This window comes from Desmodus rotundus, chromosome 7 (assembly GCF_022682495.2).
Source record: "Desmodus rotundus isolate HL8 chromosome 7, HLdesRot8A.1, whole genome shotgun sequence".
Classification (NCBI taxonomy): Eukaryota; Metazoa; Chordata; class Mammalia; order Chiroptera; family Phyllostomidae; genus Desmodus; species Desmodus rotundus.
In genome coordinates, this window is record NC_071393.1 from 97,933,038 (window position 1) to 97,950,518 (window position 17,481).

Here is a 17,481-nt window from a genome sequence, read left to right on the forward strand (position 1 = left end):
GGCTCAGAGGGGTCAGCACTGGAGTGCACCTGGCAGTGTGGCCTAATGGATCATGTGGAGGGGTGGGGCGGGTCAGAATGTCACTGTTCTGGAACAGAGGAAAGACTCGGTCTTTCATCCTCCCCTTATCCACCTGTACTTTTTGGGGAGGGGCTGCTTTAACTCCTGCCCCCATGGCAGATTCATGTTGCCTTCCCACCCATGTCCAGGATCTGGGCAGCAGCTCAGAGGGCTTTGGTGGTAAGCTGTCCTCTCCAGGTCTGGGCCAGATTCTTAAGTGTGGTCACAGTACCAAGTTTGTGCATTTCCTGGCCCCTCTGTTCCCCTCTGACTTTTGACTATGTCAGCATCCTCTCTTGCCTCCTGAAATTCAGGACCCAAAGACAAAAGGACAGTGATCACACCTGAGTTGCCCTGGACAAAATGCAGGTGGGCTCCCTCTCTGGCTCATGTCCATCCAGGGCCCACCTGTGGTGCACTATGTCTGGCTGTCCTGCAGCCCCCCCTTGCTTCCCCCTTGCTTCCTCCCTCTGTGCCACCACCCTGCACGGCCAGGTCTCTGTAGGGCCCTTGTCACAAGATCCCCTGTCACACGGAATCTGCTAAACTCATTCGTGGGAAGAAGTGAATAGTAGCAATTGCTCCCTTTCTGGAGTCTTTGCATTTTAACAAGTGGCCAGTGCTTTAGTTAAAAAAACTTTTTTAAAGGAAGAAATAAAGAAACATAAGAGGTAGAATTAAATATTCTACCTATAGTTTCTACAGGAGGGCCTTCTGAGTACGTGCCAGCCCACACCATCCTCATGGAGATCGAAGGCCGAAGGCCATCAGCCCACTTGCCCCTTGCTGGCAGCCCTGGCCGGGTGGGCAGCTGCAGGCCAGGGTCCCTGCTGCCCGTTGGAGGAGTCTGCCCACTGTAAGCCAGGATGTCAGCAGAGTTGAACGGTGCATCTAAAACCGAAACAAATCGCTTTAATTAGCCAAGACCCAAATCGAATCCAAATAGTACTCCTTCGCTGACCCATGAACCAGCTTCATTGTCCTCCTGCCCCAGAGGACCAGTTTAACCCAGAATTGAACCCAGGAGGGGGCCTACTGGCCACCCGGCTAGCTAATGCCTCCCATTTCATAGCTGAGGCCATGGAGGCCCTGAGGGGTATGACCCAGCTCAAGGTCACATGGCACCTCGGTGGCCCACATTTGACTCTTTGCTCTAATAACCCCCTACTTCCTCCTCTATTTCAAGTGACCTCTTGACGCAGAACGTCAAGAGCTAGTACAGGCTGTGCTCCCTATTGTGTACCTTTGAATCAGGGTCCTCTCTCCAGCTACGAAGTTGGTAACTCAAATGAGAGACAGGTGGCCCAGCTGGAATTCTCCCAGCCTGCCCTTCCTCCCACAGCCCTAGAAAGTCAAAGGGAAAGATTTAAAACTTATCGTGACCTGACTTGTATTATGATTACTGATGTCAGCATTATTATTTGCGTGGATCATCTACTCGTTTTAAACTTACTTTCTGAAGGTTACAACAACGCTCATCGGGATCAGTGGTTCCCACCTGGGGGAGACCTTACCCCCAGAGGACATCGGCAGTATCTGCCGACATTGTTTGGTTGTCACAGCTGGCGAGGGGGCACAGTGTACACTACTGGCATCTTTTTTTTTAAAAGGTTTTATTTATTGATTTTAGAGAAAGGGGAAGAGAGCGTGGGGCAGAAACACTGATGTGAGAGAGAAACATCGATCGTTTGCCTCTCGTGCGCCCCCTGAACAGACATCAAACCTGCAACCCAGGCCTGTGACCTGACCGGAATCGAACGGGCCAACTTTCATTTCATGAGGGGATGCTCCAACTGAGTCACACCAGTCAGGGCCTGGCAGCTTTTAGGGAGAGACATGGATACTACTAAGCAATGCCTAGGACAGCCCCCACAACTGAGAATTATCTGGCCAAAAAGGTCAATAGTGTCCAGGCTGAGAAACTCTGATCCGAATCAACACAAGGCAGGGAAAAGTGTCCTACAAACCCTGCTACCTCAACCATGGAAACTCCACTCTTCTGTTGCCTCCCAAGCTCTGCCCCTCCACACGCACTGAAATTTCTACACTTCTTATCATCATGGCTGGAACACAATTCACAGTCTACTTCTTTCCACTTAGTGCTGCACCCTTGTCCCTCTTGCCTCGTTGTCTTCACAATGACTACTTTTGATGGATGTAACGCAGTTCTTCGGGCGGGTTGACAGCCCATATTTTACCTGACAGTCCCAGTCCCTCATGGGGACTTGGTTATGAGAGACTTGCCCAGTGGGCTGTGTTGGGTGAGGGTGGCTCGTGTGGGCCTGCAGTGGCCAGCCTTCTCTTCTACCTCAGCCCAGGCTGATGCCATCATAGTTTTCATCATCAAAAGGCCTTTATGAAGCGCCTTGGTGAATATATCCAAGAGGGATCTTCTGCAGAGATCCTCCCACCAGCCCCTGACATCCGGGGCATGTCAGCTCAGGCAGACGGCACACATGTCAGCCAGCCACAAGGGCATCGCAGGACCAGGCCGCAGGCCCCAGGCAGAGGGTGCCAAACCAGACTCTTAAGCAACATCCATGACGAGAGTAAGTGTGTCTGAGAATGGAAGATGGGCTGGGTTCCCGAAGGGAGCCAGGGCCTTGAATTCTCTCCTCCAGCTGGCCGTAGGCTTCTTGCAGGTCATGGGATTTTAGGGGCTGTGTTCCGGTGGGCACTCTGATGGGGGTCAAGTGTCCCAGGCTCAAATGTTCAAGTGCACAGCCTGGGAGAGAAGCTGGTGCTACCAGAGATGACCCTCCTGAGACCTGCCTGCCACCCTCTCGTCTTACCTCAGTGCCCCTTTTTCGCCCCCTACAGGTGTTCCATGAGCAGGGCATCCTCTTTGGCTACCGACACCCACAGAGTTCCGCCACTGCCTGTGTCCTCAGCCTCTTCCAAATGACCAATGAGACCCTCAACATCTGGACTCACTTGCTGCCCTTCTGGTACCTTCCAGCCCCCTTGACCAGCCATCTGATTCGGGAGCCCTGGGAACCAGGACCTCTTTAAAACACAACGGGGGTTGGGAGGGCTGAGATGTTGTGCTGAGATTTGGGGGACTCCTGACGGTATGTGGGTGTGGAGCTGAGGTGAGCTTTAGGTCGTGGATTGTGGTAGGATTCGTGGGGCTCCTGGTGGCTCCACAGTCTTCCCTGCTCCCTGGTTCCCGGGCCCGATTTGATTGTATCCCCTTCAGTCTTGAAGGCTTTCAGGGTCTTCCAGAAGCATTGGGCATAGAGCTGTGGTTGCCCCGTAATCATTCTGGGAACACAGCAGCCGCAGGCAGTCGGTCAGGCAGCACTTTAATGGAGCAGCTAAAAACTAAGCCCTGGGACACGCGGACACAGAAACGGGAGTTGCAAGGAAGGTGAAGACCACGGGAAGGACCTTGCTGAGAAAGGGGGCGGGGTCCCAAGGGCAGCTCCACACACCTGGTGCTCGTACATATGAGGGGAGAGTGGAGATGAGGTCAGAGGCCGAATCATCATACATCAGAGCTGGAAGGACCTCAGAGGTCATGCTGGCCGCCCTCCCACTCAGTCTGCCATTGGCTGACAAAGACGGGGCCCAGAGAAGGGAGTGGCTTTCATATTACACTGTTAGGGCACAGGCTGGTCTCTGGACTCCCCTCCAGATCATGTTGAGCAGCCAGCAGAGTCTGAGGGGCCCAGAGCGTGGGCAGATAGAGGTGGGCCCATGGAAGGCAACTGCTCCGGAGACCAGCCTGGAGCCACAGTGCGGGGGAAGGTGCCAGAAACCCTGTGGTGGACTAGGCTGATCTGTAAAGAAGCCTACGGCCTGCTAACTGGTCGGGGCAGCAGCAAGACCCTGCCCAAGGAGGCTGTGTGTCAATTTACATGTAAGTAAACCTACGTAAACTTAAGTAAAAAGTCTAAATGCTAACAAATGATAACTTGCAGAAAAGGGAACGGAGCCCCTGTCTCCCCCGCTCCCTCTTCTCCCTGGAGCCACCAGGTGACCTGCTTCTTGTGCGTCCCCCTAGAGCTCTCCTACAGCTAGGGACATCCTAGACACATCTATACGCCCAGAGCCTGGCTCCTCCCTTCGCCGCTCTCCCCCTGCTCTGCTTCCCTGGGAGCTCTGACCGCAGCCTCTCAGGCTTTGGAATAGCTGCACAGAGTCCATTTTATGGGTGGACCACAGGTGATTCAGGCTGTTTTAAAGTTTGTGCTGCTAGTAGGGGTGTCCAACCTGTGGCCCATGGGCCGCATACAGCCCAGGATGGCTATGAGTGTGGCCCAACACAAAATCGTAAATTTACAGAAAACATTATGAGATTATTTTTGTGATTATGTGTCACAATGTATTTAATGTGTGGCCCAAAACAACTCTTCTCCTTCCAGTGTGGCCCAGAGACACCAAAAGTTTGGACACCCTGTATGCCAGCTTGACCATCCTCATTTGTGGGGCCTGAGCCCTGTGAGCAGATCCTGTGGGATGACTCCTCAGCTGGCTGGCAGCTGAGCACCCCCACTCTGACAGCTGAGCACCCCCGCACTGCCAGGCCCATCCGTACAACACAGAGTGGCAGGAGGGCTCGGAAGGGCCGGGAGTCAGACACCCTAATGGAGGGAGACTAGGGAATAATGTCAAGATCAAAGCATATATTTTGAGAAACAGCAAATAGCTCAAGCTTCATTTCTGCTGCGACAGGAGGAAAATGGTCACAAGTACAGCCAGAGGATTTAGCAATTCTCCTTGGGTTCCCATGTGAAAAGCTTTGTAGCCTCCTTCTCTGGGAGAGTTCGAGGGAAGGGGGCCGGCTCTTTAGCAGTTTGTGGAGGTGGGCAGCTCCGGAGGCAGGACCCCTGGCACAGGTTATAGGTTAGGCAGCCCTGACGCAGAAGTGTGCAGTATCGCTGTGTAGAGATGGAGCCCAGAGACCCAGGCTCGGCTGAGACTCAGCATGGGCCTCGGCCACTCGGAAAAGTGATCGCAAAGTTGGTGGAGGAATAGTGTGGAAGAGAAGGGAGGAGAATATCCTGTTAGCCTCTAGGCTTTCAGGGCCCCACCTGGGGGATTGCTTCCGACTGAGGAGCCTTCCTGTAGAGGGACATAGACAAACCCCAGGATGGTGACCAGGGCAGATGTGGACCCTACGAGGAATGGTTAAATGCACTGGGGTTGTTTAGTGTGAAGTCCAAAGAGGAGAGGAGGGGTTATGAAGACTGCCTTAAGATATCTGATGGGCCTGTTTTCTATGGTCCCATCTGGGAGTCGGGGGGCACTGGGGCTGATCAAGTGGAGAGGGATTCCAGGGAGACAGATGGTGACTCAATGAAGAACTTTCTAACACTCAGAGCTGCCTTGGTAGGTAGTGAGCTCCCCATCCCTGGCAGCATGCAGTTTGAAGCTGGGGAACCACTTGGCAAGATACTGTAAGAGGGATCTGTTACAAGAAGCAGGGAGAGGACTGGACTAAATAAAGGCCCTCTTTTTGCCCCTCCTACTTATTTCCAACCAAAAAAGGACCATATTCACCCTCCCTTGCTCATGGCATTTACCAAAGTGAGAACACGTAGGGATTGGCCATCCCTGGGGAGCGGAAGGCAGAAGACAGGCAGGTGGGGAGGATAAGAGGAGCCACCGGCCGCAGGGACTGAGCGGCCATGCTGTGTTCCAGGTTCTTCGTGTGGAGGTTTGTGACCGCACTGTATGTGATAGACGTCCAGAATGACAGCTACTCCTGGCCTCTGCTTGTGTACATGAGCACCAGCTGTGTGTACCCCCTCGTGTCCAGCTGTGCACACACCTTCAGCTCCATGTCCAAGAATGCCCGACACATCTGCTACTTCCTGGACTACGGCGCTGTCAACCTCTTCAGCCTGGGTACGTGAGGTCTTGCTCTCGACTTTCCTCTGCCAGGACTGAGCTGCCTGCCCCTTCTCCTGGGAGCTGGGGTCGCCGTAAGACTTCAATGGGCGTTCAGAAGAATTGCGGGAATGCAGTGCCCCATCAAGTTTCCCAATGAGCGTGTTATAAGAAACTTGTCCAAAGGGGGGCTGGCAATACGTAGCAACTGGTTCTCTGGGGACAGAAGCCCTGATCTGTGGTGTTTGCTGGTTTGTGGTGGAAATACTCCCACACGTCCACCACCGTGAGGGCGCTGATCACGGATGGCATGGGGAGAGACACACAGCAGCACACCACGACCTAGTGACTCCTCTATACTAACGTGGCGATGGACTAATTGAAGAGTTATTACTTCCATTAATAAGATTTATTTAATTGTATGCTTACGTCACTTAATTGCTAACAAGGGCTGTGTCTAACAATGGGCTCACGAGTTCTCTGAAACTAACCGTCTGCTCTCACAGGCCAGCGGGAGCCAACACACACATCAGTGCTGGTCTGTCTCATGCCTGGCAGAGAAGTGGGGTGCTCACAAACCCCATTTGTCCAAAGGCTTACAGGAGTTAGTGATTTTCTCAAAGTGCCACGGGAACAGAGTGGAGAACCCAAAGCTAGTGTCCTACCATCTTATGTTTTCCTTTAACTATGATGTCCCCTCCTGTTGTGTCCTCTCCCCCACTGTGGGCATCCGTCTGTCCCCTCACCTCCCAGTTCTAGCCCCTTCTCCCTCCTGACCCTGCCCTAGTTATGAAAGCAAAGGCATCGTTTCTCTTCCCCAAGAGGGGTCCCATGAGGAGCCTACCTCTATCCCATTTCCTTTTCTCTTTCTTCACAAGTTACACACACACACACAGATACATACACCATAGACACACGCAGATACACACAGACACGTGCCACATATGCACACATATCTACATGCACATGTACACAGAGCCTTTACTGTCTCACCTCCCACTCCTCAACGCTCTGCTGCCCACCCCCACCACTCACTAAACTGCTTGCCGAGACCCCAGCCTCCTCTGGACTCCCAGGGTTCGTGCAGCTCTGTGGGCTCCCTCTCCAGCCTTTGTGCTCCTCAAACCCCGCCCCCCATGGTCCCTGTTTCATCACTCCCTCCCCTTTCTCCTCTTATGCTGGTTGGCCTTTCTCTGCTCTCCTCTGAATGTGAGTGAGCTCAGAAGCAGTCCCTGGGCCTCTGCTCTGACCTGGCCCAGCTGCCTGGGTGCTCTCCTCAGTGTGCGCACTGTCTGCTGACACCTCTGGGGGAGGTGCTCCCAACCCCCACCTCTACTTTAAACTGCTTACCTGAGGTCCACCCCACACCACGCCCTGTGACCCAGGCTGTCCACAGTCTCCCAACCCTGCCTCCAAGTCAGAGGCCTGTAAGTAACCCTCGCTCCCCTCCCTCTCGCACCAGCCCACCCTGCTGCTACTGTCCTCTTTCATCAGCATGTTCAGTCGAGTCTCTTCTCCGTATTTTTCAAAGTGGGCCTGCCCCACTGGCTCGGCTCAGCTCCTCGTGACTCTCCCCGGCATGTTACAACAATCTCCTCTCTGCCCCCCCAAGCTCAGTTTCTGCCCGGCTGTCCTGGGGCAGTTTCTGCAACACCTTCTGACCATGGCAGACCTCCCACTTAAAACCTTTCAGGGCTCCCAGCTGCCTGGGATGAAGTCCAAACTCCTTAGCTCGGAGCTTCCACAGACCTTGATCGCCTGCCCAGACTCACAGTGACAACAACAAGCGTATCGGAGCAATCAGCACTAGGCAGACTCCGCGCTGAGCACCCTACGCACACCGCCAAGGGACAGTGTAACGCAGAGCTCGGTGGCCCTACTGCCACCACGCCCTAATAGTTATATGCTCTTGGGCAAACTTCTTAAGCTCTTCAACCTCAATCCTCTCATTCACAAAATTAGTGTAACGTCTTCCTCATAGGTGTGTTGTGAAAATTAAATGCGTTTTGGAAGTGAGGCACTTGGGACAGTGCCTGGCACTTAGGAAGCGTGGGAGGGTAGCCATTACCACGGTGACCTAGGTACCCTGACAGCAGTCCCCTGAGGTGGGACCCTCATTGTGCCCACACTGTAGGTGAGAAGAATGAGGCACAGTGAAGGTCAGTAACCCAGGTCACACAGCTTGTCAATGGCAGAGCCAGGGCCCCAGGGCTGGACCCACCTCCATGCAGCTCTGGTCCCCGGCCGTGTCAGCGGCCCCTGCTCCTCACTGGGAACTGCTCCCTGAGGAAAAATGTGTACCTTTCACATTTGGCTTTCCAGCCTGCAGCCCAGTGCCTGACGTGGGGTGTTCAGTAAACAGGGAAGGAAAGTCCGGTGGTTGAGAGAGCCTGTGGGTTCCTCCAGGACACCCAGCTCCGTGTCTGCAGCCACCTCTCCTCCCCACTCTCCTCCAAGCCTGCGGAAGCCCTCCATCCCTGGAAGGTGGCTTTGCTCCAGCTTCCCCCTGGTTTCCAGCTGTTCCTCCCTCTAGGTCATCCCTGCACTTCCACCAGGTTTTGGTCACCTTACTCCCCACTCAGAAACCTTCCAGTTACATCTGACACTAATACAAAACAATACTGAATGTAAATGGTAATAAAAAAATTGTTTTAAAAAAGAAAAAAGAGCTTTGACTCTCGTGGCTCAGTGGGTTGGGCATCATTCCACAAAGTGAAAGGTTGTCGGTTCAATTCCTGGTCAGGGCCCATGCCTGGGGGTTCAGTCCCTGGTTGGGGCATATATAAGAGGTCACCAGTCAATGTTTCTCTCTCACATCGATGTTTCTCTCCCTCTCTTTCTCCTTTCCTTCCCCTCTTACTAAAGTAAATAAATAAGCAAAATCTAAAAAATATATAAAATCAAAAAAGAGAGAAACCTGCTGGTTGTTCCCACTTTCCTGAAGGATGAAGTGCACTTTCCTTAGTCTGGCATCCAAAGCCACCTCCTGCTGTCCTGGGAAGCTCTCCCTGCCCTCAGGCCCCTGTCAGAATCCCCCACCTTCTGAGGAGGCTTCCCACAACATGGCTGGATGCCCACCACCCTGTACACCCACCTCGCACTACAGCCTGCCTGGAGGCTCTGACCAAGTGTGCTTCTCACTTCAGTTTCTGGCAGGAGCTGAGGCTCCTCACTCCTGTACCACCCGTGGAGCTTGGCACCCAGTCCCCAGACAGCGTGTGCAGAGCCAATGTGTCCTGGCCTCGTGTCAGGCCGAGAGAGGAGAGTGTCCCCTGGAGGAGCTCCCAGCTGGAACCTCACAGGAGACCTGCTAGAGTGGGGAACATTGTGTCAGGAGGTGGCAATTCGAGGTCCTTTCTGCCCGTGTGACCTTGGGAACACCAGTTGGCTTCCCTAGACTCCATCTGTCAAATGGTATCAGAGGCAGAAGTTGTATGGCCCTGAGCCGTGTTTCAGCCTTGAACTTGAACTCTAAGTTCTCTGTCTTTGGAATAGCAGGTGACCTTAGGTCTAATCCCTCAGGCCCTGGGCTAATGGCCTGTGGCTGCCTCTCCCAGAAGGCTGCCCCTGCTCCTTCAGCAGGTGAGAGTGACTGGAGAGGCCATCTAGTCTAGGTTCCCAGACAGTGATCCCCCTGTTCTTTCAAAGAAAAGCTGCAGCAGACAGGCCTCATGAAGTCCCTTCGTTAGCCCTTCTCTCACAAACTCCAAAACCGGAAACAACAAAACGCCGAGGCCAGGCTCTTACACCCAGCCTCTCAGCTGGCCAGTCCTGCAGCCCACTGATACCATTCGCCTCATCTCAGCAAGGGTCCTTCCTACCTGCGTCTGGATCTTTCCGCAAGGAGCACCTTGTGCCATCGGGCAGATGGACGTGCACACTCAGAGCAAAGCTAGCATACTGGAGTGTCATTGCGGACCGGAGCATGTACTTAAAAGCAGGGACTGTCCCTGAACTCCCCTGCGCTTGAAGCTCGGCTTTGCTGCTTTCTAGCTGTGTGCCCTTGGGTGGGTTACTAAACTGCACTGTGCCTCCGCTTTATCACCTGTAACGTGAGGGTAAGGGCAGGATGGTGGTTGTAGAGATTTTGTGAGTTCCTGGCCAGGTAGCTCAATTCGTTAGAGCGTCGCCCCAATAAACCAAGGTTGTGGGTTGTATCTCTAGTCAGGGCGCATACAAAAAGCAACTAATAAATACATAAGTAAGTAGAGCAACAAATCGATCTTTCTCTGTCTCTCCTCCCCCCCTAAAATAAATAAATTTTAAAGAAGATTATGTGAGTTAATATATGCCAAGCCCATGGGGCAGTGTAAATTCTCAGGCTAGCATCTGGGTGAGGAGAGAGGAGGGCATTCGGGCAGGGGTGGCGGCCCACGCGAGGGCGTAGCAGTAGGACCGCACGTGGTCGGTGGGGACGATGGGGACGATGAGGCTCGGCCGAGTGCCAGGGTTGGTCTTCCCAACAGTCCAGACAGTGCCAAGTAGTGGCCTCTTGCCCAAGGCTGATTTTTCTTCCCCAGGCTCAGCCATTGCCTACTGTGCGTATTCGTTCCCTGACACCCTGGTGCGCGCCACCTTCCGTGACTACTACCTGACCCTGGCTGTGCTGAACACCATCGGCAGCACCGGCCTCTCCTGCTACTCCAGGTACCTGGCCGCTGTGTCTCAGATGGGAGGGGGAGGGGCCTCGTGTGAGTCCACGGACTATGGGAGGGGACAGTGCAAGAAGCACTCAGGAGCCGGGGCCTCAGTTCCACAGGGACTTCCTGTGGCTGGGCAGGACCAGCTTCAGGGGCACACAGCCTGTGTAGTTGCTCAGGGCCCCGCGATCCAGAGAGGTCCACACTTGGTTTAATGGTCTGCTATTGCTATCCTGAAATTCTTAATGATTTCTTAACAAGGGGGACCTATGCTTTCCCTTTGCACTGTGCCCTGCAAATTACATGCTGGTCTTGTTGCTGGACAGTCACTTATCCTCCTTGACCCTCAGTTTTCTCATCTATAAAATGGGGCCAACACCTACCTTGAGAGATAGATGTAAGGGTTACAGGTAACGTACGTACGTTCCCAGAACACTGAATACAAGCCTGGCCCAGAGGAGTGCCTCATAGATGGGCAGCCTGCCTCTAGACATGTGTGATGGGTGACATGATATTCACATGTCGGACATGTCCCCAGGGGAAGCCCCATGGCCATGAGTCACACCCAGCTCACTCCCTCTAATTCCCTTGATGTTTCCCCCCTTTCATTCAAGAAAGCTTATTATAGTGAGAGCCAGAGACATTGTTTTGAGGGTCACTAGTTTATTCAGCTCTTGGTAAAAGTGACTGCCCCAAAGCTCCAGTTCCCTAAATTACTGAGGAAACCTCTCAAATGATGGTGTCGGGCAACAGCCCTTCTAAAAGCTGTCAGGGTGCTGGGGGCTTCAGTGGCACCAAGGTTGGCTGACAGGTCACACCTAGGGTCAGTCCCCTCTACCGCGATTCTATGAGCCAGTTTGAGTCTCCCTGGTAAACTGCAGGCCTCGGAGGATTGCTGTTCCCTGCAGCTGTGCACCCCCCCACCCCCAAACAGGAGAAAACGGGGAGGGAGAGGCGTGCTGCTATAACTTCACAGTGGTTTTGACTCCAGCTTTCTTTGGGTGACGTTTAGGTTCCATGGGACCCAAGAGGTAGGCAAGAGGTAGGTCAAGTTCACAAACTTGACAAACTGGTTTTCTTTAAGAATGGAAAGGTAGATTCTTAAACCAGCATCAGTAATACCTGCCCTAACTTGCCTTCCACTTACCTGTCAAGGGCAGGTTGGAGCATGCAGTTGCTTTCCGTGGGCGTGAGTCTTGTTTCTAGGTGCGTCTCAACGCCGGGTTTTGTGTCACTTTGTCCTGCGGAAAGAACTGGGCATGGGAGTTGGGGGGAAACTCTCTCTTCCCTCTTCTGGGAAATCACAGAGCTCCCCTAAAGCTGTGAGGAGATAGGGTCTGCCCACAGAGTAAGAAATAGAATCAGATGCCATGGGGTGATTGTTTCCTTCCTTATCCCCCCTTTCCACAAGGACACTGGTGATTAAAGCTCTCTCTGTAGTGCAGCAGCCCCCGTGCCAGGCCAGAGCTGGGAGGGCTGCAGAGATGAGGGAGAGAAGAGGAGGGCGGGTCCCTGCCTTGGGTGAGACAAGGAATAACACACATAGAAAAGTAACAAGGATGCTAAAAACTGCTCAAGAGGTGAAGCATGCCCACGAGGCGTGTGCTTGGATGCCTAGGCTCACCGATGGCCTGGTCCAGGGACAAGTCCCTAACCTGTCTGATTAGCTGCTGCAGGGCCATGTAGCCCTGGTGGTTGGAATTTAGGGTCAGATGGCAGCAGGTGCTGTGGGTTGAGGGGCTGGGAAGGCTTTGTGCTGTGGGAGGAACAGTCCCAGAGTTCAGGACCCGGGACTGCCTTCCTGTGACCCCCGGTGCAGATCCTTGGAACACTTGCCACTTTTCCTAAAAACGCTTTCCAAGTTACCTGTAAGCCATCAGGGCAGACAGTTTCCTTCTAGCCAGGAGTGCCCCCGATTGTTCAGATACAGTGAATGGGTATTCTGCACGTGGCAAGCCTGGCACCATTGGACGAACTTGTTTGGCAGGGCAGGTTGGCTAGGAATTTCTTGAATGCCTGTGTTTGGGGGCTTTTCCTTTTCAATGAAATAGATTATTTCAGTCTATTTATGGGCACATCTGTGGCTATTCCATCAACCCATCTAGCCAACCATCCACGCATCTACCCAAACATCTCCCCACCTACCATGGCTCATTACCTGTCCATCCTTCCGCTTGTCCATCCATCCAACCAACCAACCACTCCACGTGTCTTATATGCCTGCCATGGTCCAGGCATGGCGTTAAGATCTGGGAATACCAGGAGGGGTGAGGCACAGTCCTTGCCCTCAGAGAGTGCCCGGTGCCTTAGGAGAGGCAGACTGCAGACCCCCTGGGGAAATGGCCTCTGAAGTGTGGCATTACAGAATGTAGCCTGAACAAACAATGATAAAATGACACCTGCGTGGATAACCAGGGTTCCGTCCGTCAAGTGGCATTCTCTCTTCTGGAGGAGAGAAGGACCTTTGGACAGAGCAAACAGCCTAGACAAGGGTGAGGGGGCAGGAAAGGGCTGGATTGGGAGGCAGCAGGGAGCTTCAGGGTTGCCAGTGCCCACACGGCTAGAAGGGAAGAACAGCTAGAGAGAGGCCCCAAAGGTGGCTGGGGATTTGAAGTGCCCCTTATGTCCTGCTGGGGGCTGGCGCTGTGCTCCTGAAGGACAGTAATACTCCTAGGAAGACAGTTCTTTGGACTCAGCTTCCATGCCCCGACGGGCTCTCGGGTGTGTTAACAACCACTGGTGAGGGGGCTGTGCAGGAACAGAAGGGGAGAAAGGGGGCAAACGCCACATTCGTGGAGCCAGAGGTGGAGCGGGATGTCCCATTGTGAGGGCCCTTCGGTTTCCTCCTCCCCTTGTCCATGTCGGTGGCCTCCCTGATCTCACAAGGCCTGTCCTCTTTGTGTTCATTCCCGGCCTTCACTGTCTTCCACGTTTGAGGAGTGGAAAGAACGACACGGGCGGGGGGAGGGGGGGGACTCTGGCCCTGGTTGACTTCAGGAGGTACAGGTGGAGGGGAGGGCTAGTCCATCTCCCGGATTTCATAGCTGTGCTGTGTGGCCAGTCACTGCCCCTCTGGGTGTCCATGTCTGTACCTTAAACAAGGGCATCTGAGAATATGTCCTCTAGTTCTCTGGTCTGGGCCTTCTGCAATGCCAGTGTCCTTTCCCAGATTTCCCTTCTGCCTCTCCCTCCAGCTCCTCAGTCCACGATATGGCCAGGAGCAGCAAAGACCCACCTGCCTTCCCCTTCCCTGAGCACAGCAGGAGACCGTGACGCCCCTTAGTAGCTTTTCACTTAGTCACATGCTCACCAGCATATCACAGGCCAGATGCCACTCATTCCCTCACAGGACACATATACCTGATCCTTAGAGTAAATCTCTGCACAGAGAACCGTGAACTCCCCTGACTGGGCTTTTGGTCCTTATTACCATGGAATTTGTTTCAAATGAACATGTTCCAGAAAACTGCTTTCTTGTTTTGTGGCATTTGAGAGGGGAATGAGGGGATGTGTGAGCTCTCTGGTTCTTGGAGCCAGGTGGGGTGATGGAGGCCCTGTCTGCTCGTGCCTGCTGACCACCCAAAAGCCCAGGAAGGCGTCCCTCCCCAGGAACGTGAGTTACACTGTGTTTCTGTGCAGCACAGATCGCTGCAGGGACGTTTCTGGTTATCCATGCAAAGCATCCAGCCGTTGGGCTTCTTCTGACACATACTTGCTCATTGTGATGCCTCGTGATCGGTGCCGTGAGGGATGGAAGGAATTGTCAATCCTGTGAGAGCCACCTCGTGGCACGGCGCCGTGGCACCTCAGAGCAGTGTGGAGGCCTGGGGGTGGTGTGGAGGTCAGAGCTGGAAACCAGAGGCTCAGCAGACAGTGGTTCTCAAGATACACCAGAGGTCAGAGGGCTCAGCCAGATGACCAAATGCTCCTGGGGCCAGGGCCACGTCCACGTCCCTGCGGTGCCATCCAGACAACAGTAAAACAGCCATAACCACACACACACACAACAGCCATAACCACACACACACAACAGCCATAACCACACACACACACATACACCCTCAGCATTAGAATGGTGTTTCCAAAGGCCCACCTGTTTCAAGCACTAATTCCAGAATTTGCGGGCAAATGTTTCCAGCTTTGTTGCAACAAGAACGATCAGGTTTTAAAACAGACTGGAACTGCATCGACCCTCTCTTGATGGAGGCTTCTCCCGAAATCTGGTGTTTCTGGGTTCCAGGCAGAGGAGTCCTGACCCCCTGTGAATTGGCCCCTAACCCTGGGGTGCAGGGACTGCCTTACCAGGCCTGGCTTTGAGGTGAGGGGAACTTTGAGGAGTCAAAGGCTCTGGCCCTTCCCTAGCAGAATCCCTGACTGTGGCGACACCCTGTGGCCTGGCCTGGAATTGCACCTTGGTAGTGGGAGGCCCCTCTCTGGCTGCTGGACTTTCTGCTTTTTATTCTCTGTTGCTGTCACTCTTCTGTTCTGCTTTTTCTCCTTTTTTCCCCCTGTAGACTCAGCATTGCAGTTGGAGAGGCTGATTCATTTTCCCCTGGGAAAGCACTTTATCAGGCTGGGTGAAATGCTCTCTCAAGTCACAGGAAATTCATGCTTTGGGAGATGGCCCTCAGCAGCCAGAGCCAGCTCTCTTCCTGTGTAAGTGGCCCCAGAAAGAGCATGCTTTCACAGGAAGCCCCTTTTCACCCAGAAGTGACAGAGGGTGGCAGTTCATGGGGAAGGAGGGAACGGTCTTGCTGTGGTCGACTGGTTCTGCCTGGGGAGACTGAGGAGGCTACTGAGATCTGCCCTGGTTCTTGGGGCAGAGGGGCTATTTCGGTTTGCCCCCTGGGGCAGAGGGGCCTGGCACCACAAACAAAGCTGGGTGGTGGTCCGAGGCCTGCTGGAGGGTGGGCGTGTGGAATGGGAGCCAGCCAGCCCTGGGTTTGAATCCTAGCTTTGCCTCTTATTACTAGTCATCTGACTTTAGACACATCAGCCAGCACCTGCCTGTGCCCTCCTGTTCTGTTTTCCGGTACAACGTGACTACAAGGTGGGGAAGGGGAGAGAATGGGTCCCATGACACACCTTGGTGTAAAAGCTGCCATTTATGAGTGTCACTCTGTGCTGTGCACAGTTACAAGCTCCTGGTGCGTATCATTTCATCAAATCTTTGCAGCGAGCCCATGGGGGATACGGTTGTTGTCCCCGTGTTACCCAAGAGAGGTTACAGGACCTGCAGTCACTAAGGGAAGAGGCAGGATTCGAACCCAGGCTGTCCAGGGCAAATACTGCATGCAGGATCACGGCACCGTGCTGCTTAACCTACCCCAGGGTTTGCGGTTACTCCAAGGCTGGGTTTTTGTTTGGGGGGGATGATAAACTGAAGTCCCTTATTTCTCTTCCTCCTTCTCCTTGAGCTTGTGTTGCTTCGCCGCCTGCTGCCACGTGCTTCTCTGATTTATGGGCAGGGTCCAGAAAGAAGGACAGACGGGCTGCTGGGCTTGAGTGAAGCTGGAGCTTGTCTCTGGAGTCCATAGGGCTTCTCAGGCCCCATAGGGCTGCCTGTTACCCCAGAGCAGAGACCCCCATGCTCGGCCGCCCTGAAGGCTGGGCAGAACACAGGCCGACAGACTGTGTCTTCTGCCCAGGACCTCAACAAGCCTCTGAACTGAGTGTGGGGATCCAGATCTGAGCAAACCCAACTCCAGCCCTTGAGAAGGTTGCTGACCACCCAGGAGGCAGGTGTGGGGGTCTCTGCCACGTCCCATGCCCAAGGATATGGGCAGCAACAGGGTTTCTGGTCAGGTGCCAGCACCGGCTCGTGGGGCACATGGACAACCTGTTCAGGGAGAATGGGCCTGGGCTGGGGGGAGCAGCAGACTGTCTGGGGGAGAAGGTGCAGGCTTGTGGGCTGGGATAGGGGTTTTGAGGGGCAGAGGTGAGGCGTGGTGGTAAGACACAGACCCTCTCCCCCCAGTAGAGCGTGATGACGGACAGAACCGTGGGGAAGGCTGAGAGGGCTGAGTGCCTCCGTTGTCCTACAGAACACACCAGAACAGACACCCCATAAGCCTTGGCATGCTGGCTCTGCATGTCACCTGTGCAGCCCGTGGGCACTGAGGGAGGCCCCAGCCCTCCACGACGCCCCGCGGTATTGAAGCGGGTACCTGCCCCACCACCCGTTCCTGGTGCACAAGCGTTCCTTTATCTGAGCCCCATCCAGGGCTGAGGTTCTGTGTGGGCCTTCTCCTTGCCCCTCCTGTGTCCTTGCTGCCATCTGTGCTGGCCTGCTCCCCCCACCCTCTGCTGCTGCCTCCTCTGCAGGCCAGGCCCAGGCTAGATGAGGCCCTGTCGTGGTCCATCCCAGGGGACCTGCCTGTCTGTGATGGTCAGCACAACTCGTGTTAATGTTGACCTCACTTGTCTTTGGGTTGGAGGCGGGTGGGGATGGTGATAAGGAGAGAAGGAAAAACCACACTGACTCAGTTTCCCCACGCAGCAGTACCCCTGTGTGTGGTGGTAAACATTCTAGGAATTCCTCAGAGTGATCAAGCACCTAACTGAAGCAAGGCTTCTGCACGGTCGTCACCAGGGTAGCTCTGACTAATTAGGCATCTGAACCTTCACAGACGTGCTCACCCCAGGGGCCTGTGCCACTGCGGCCACCTACGCCCACGCGTCTCCTGGCCTGGTGGTCACTGCTCTTGGAAAAGGCTCTTAGGCAGTTAGACAACTTGAAGGGCTTGAAGGGCTCCTGCCGAGCGCTCCTCCCTGGCATCATCTGGGTGCCGTTGATTCTTATGGTCCCAGGGGACAGATTCCCCTGAGACTTGTCACCTCTGAGGTTGAGCCACTCCCATGGGAGGTGGGAGGAAGGAGGAAGGAAAAGGCTTGTGGAGAAGCTGCTGGAGGAGGTTGTCCCAAATTGCTTGCCTCCATTGGCAGC

The 17,481-nt window shown here is 54.2% G+C and overlaps 1 protein-coding gene across 6 annotated transcripts in view; it reads left to right on the forward strand.

The window, feature by feature from the left end:
• PAQR5 (progestin and adipoQ receptor family member 5) overlaps window positions 1-17,481 on the forward strand; it is a 69,111-nt gene that overhangs the window by 42,838 nt on the left and 8,792 nt on the right. For all 6 annotated transcript variants that reach the window (XR_008427374.2, XM_045201869.2, XM_045201867.3 and 3 more), the window contains 3 exons: window positions 2,881-3,008; window positions 5,708-5,913; window positions 10,416-10,542. Coding sequence is in view for 5 of the 6 variants with exons in the window: in XM_045201869.2 (XP_045057804.2) it covers window positions 2,881-3,008; window positions 5,708-5,913; window positions 10,416-10,542 (461 nt within the window). In the remaining variant the exon portion in view is untranslated. The remainder of the gene's footprint in view (window positions 1-2,880; window positions 3,009-5,707; window positions 5,914-10,415; window positions 10,543-17,481) is intronic.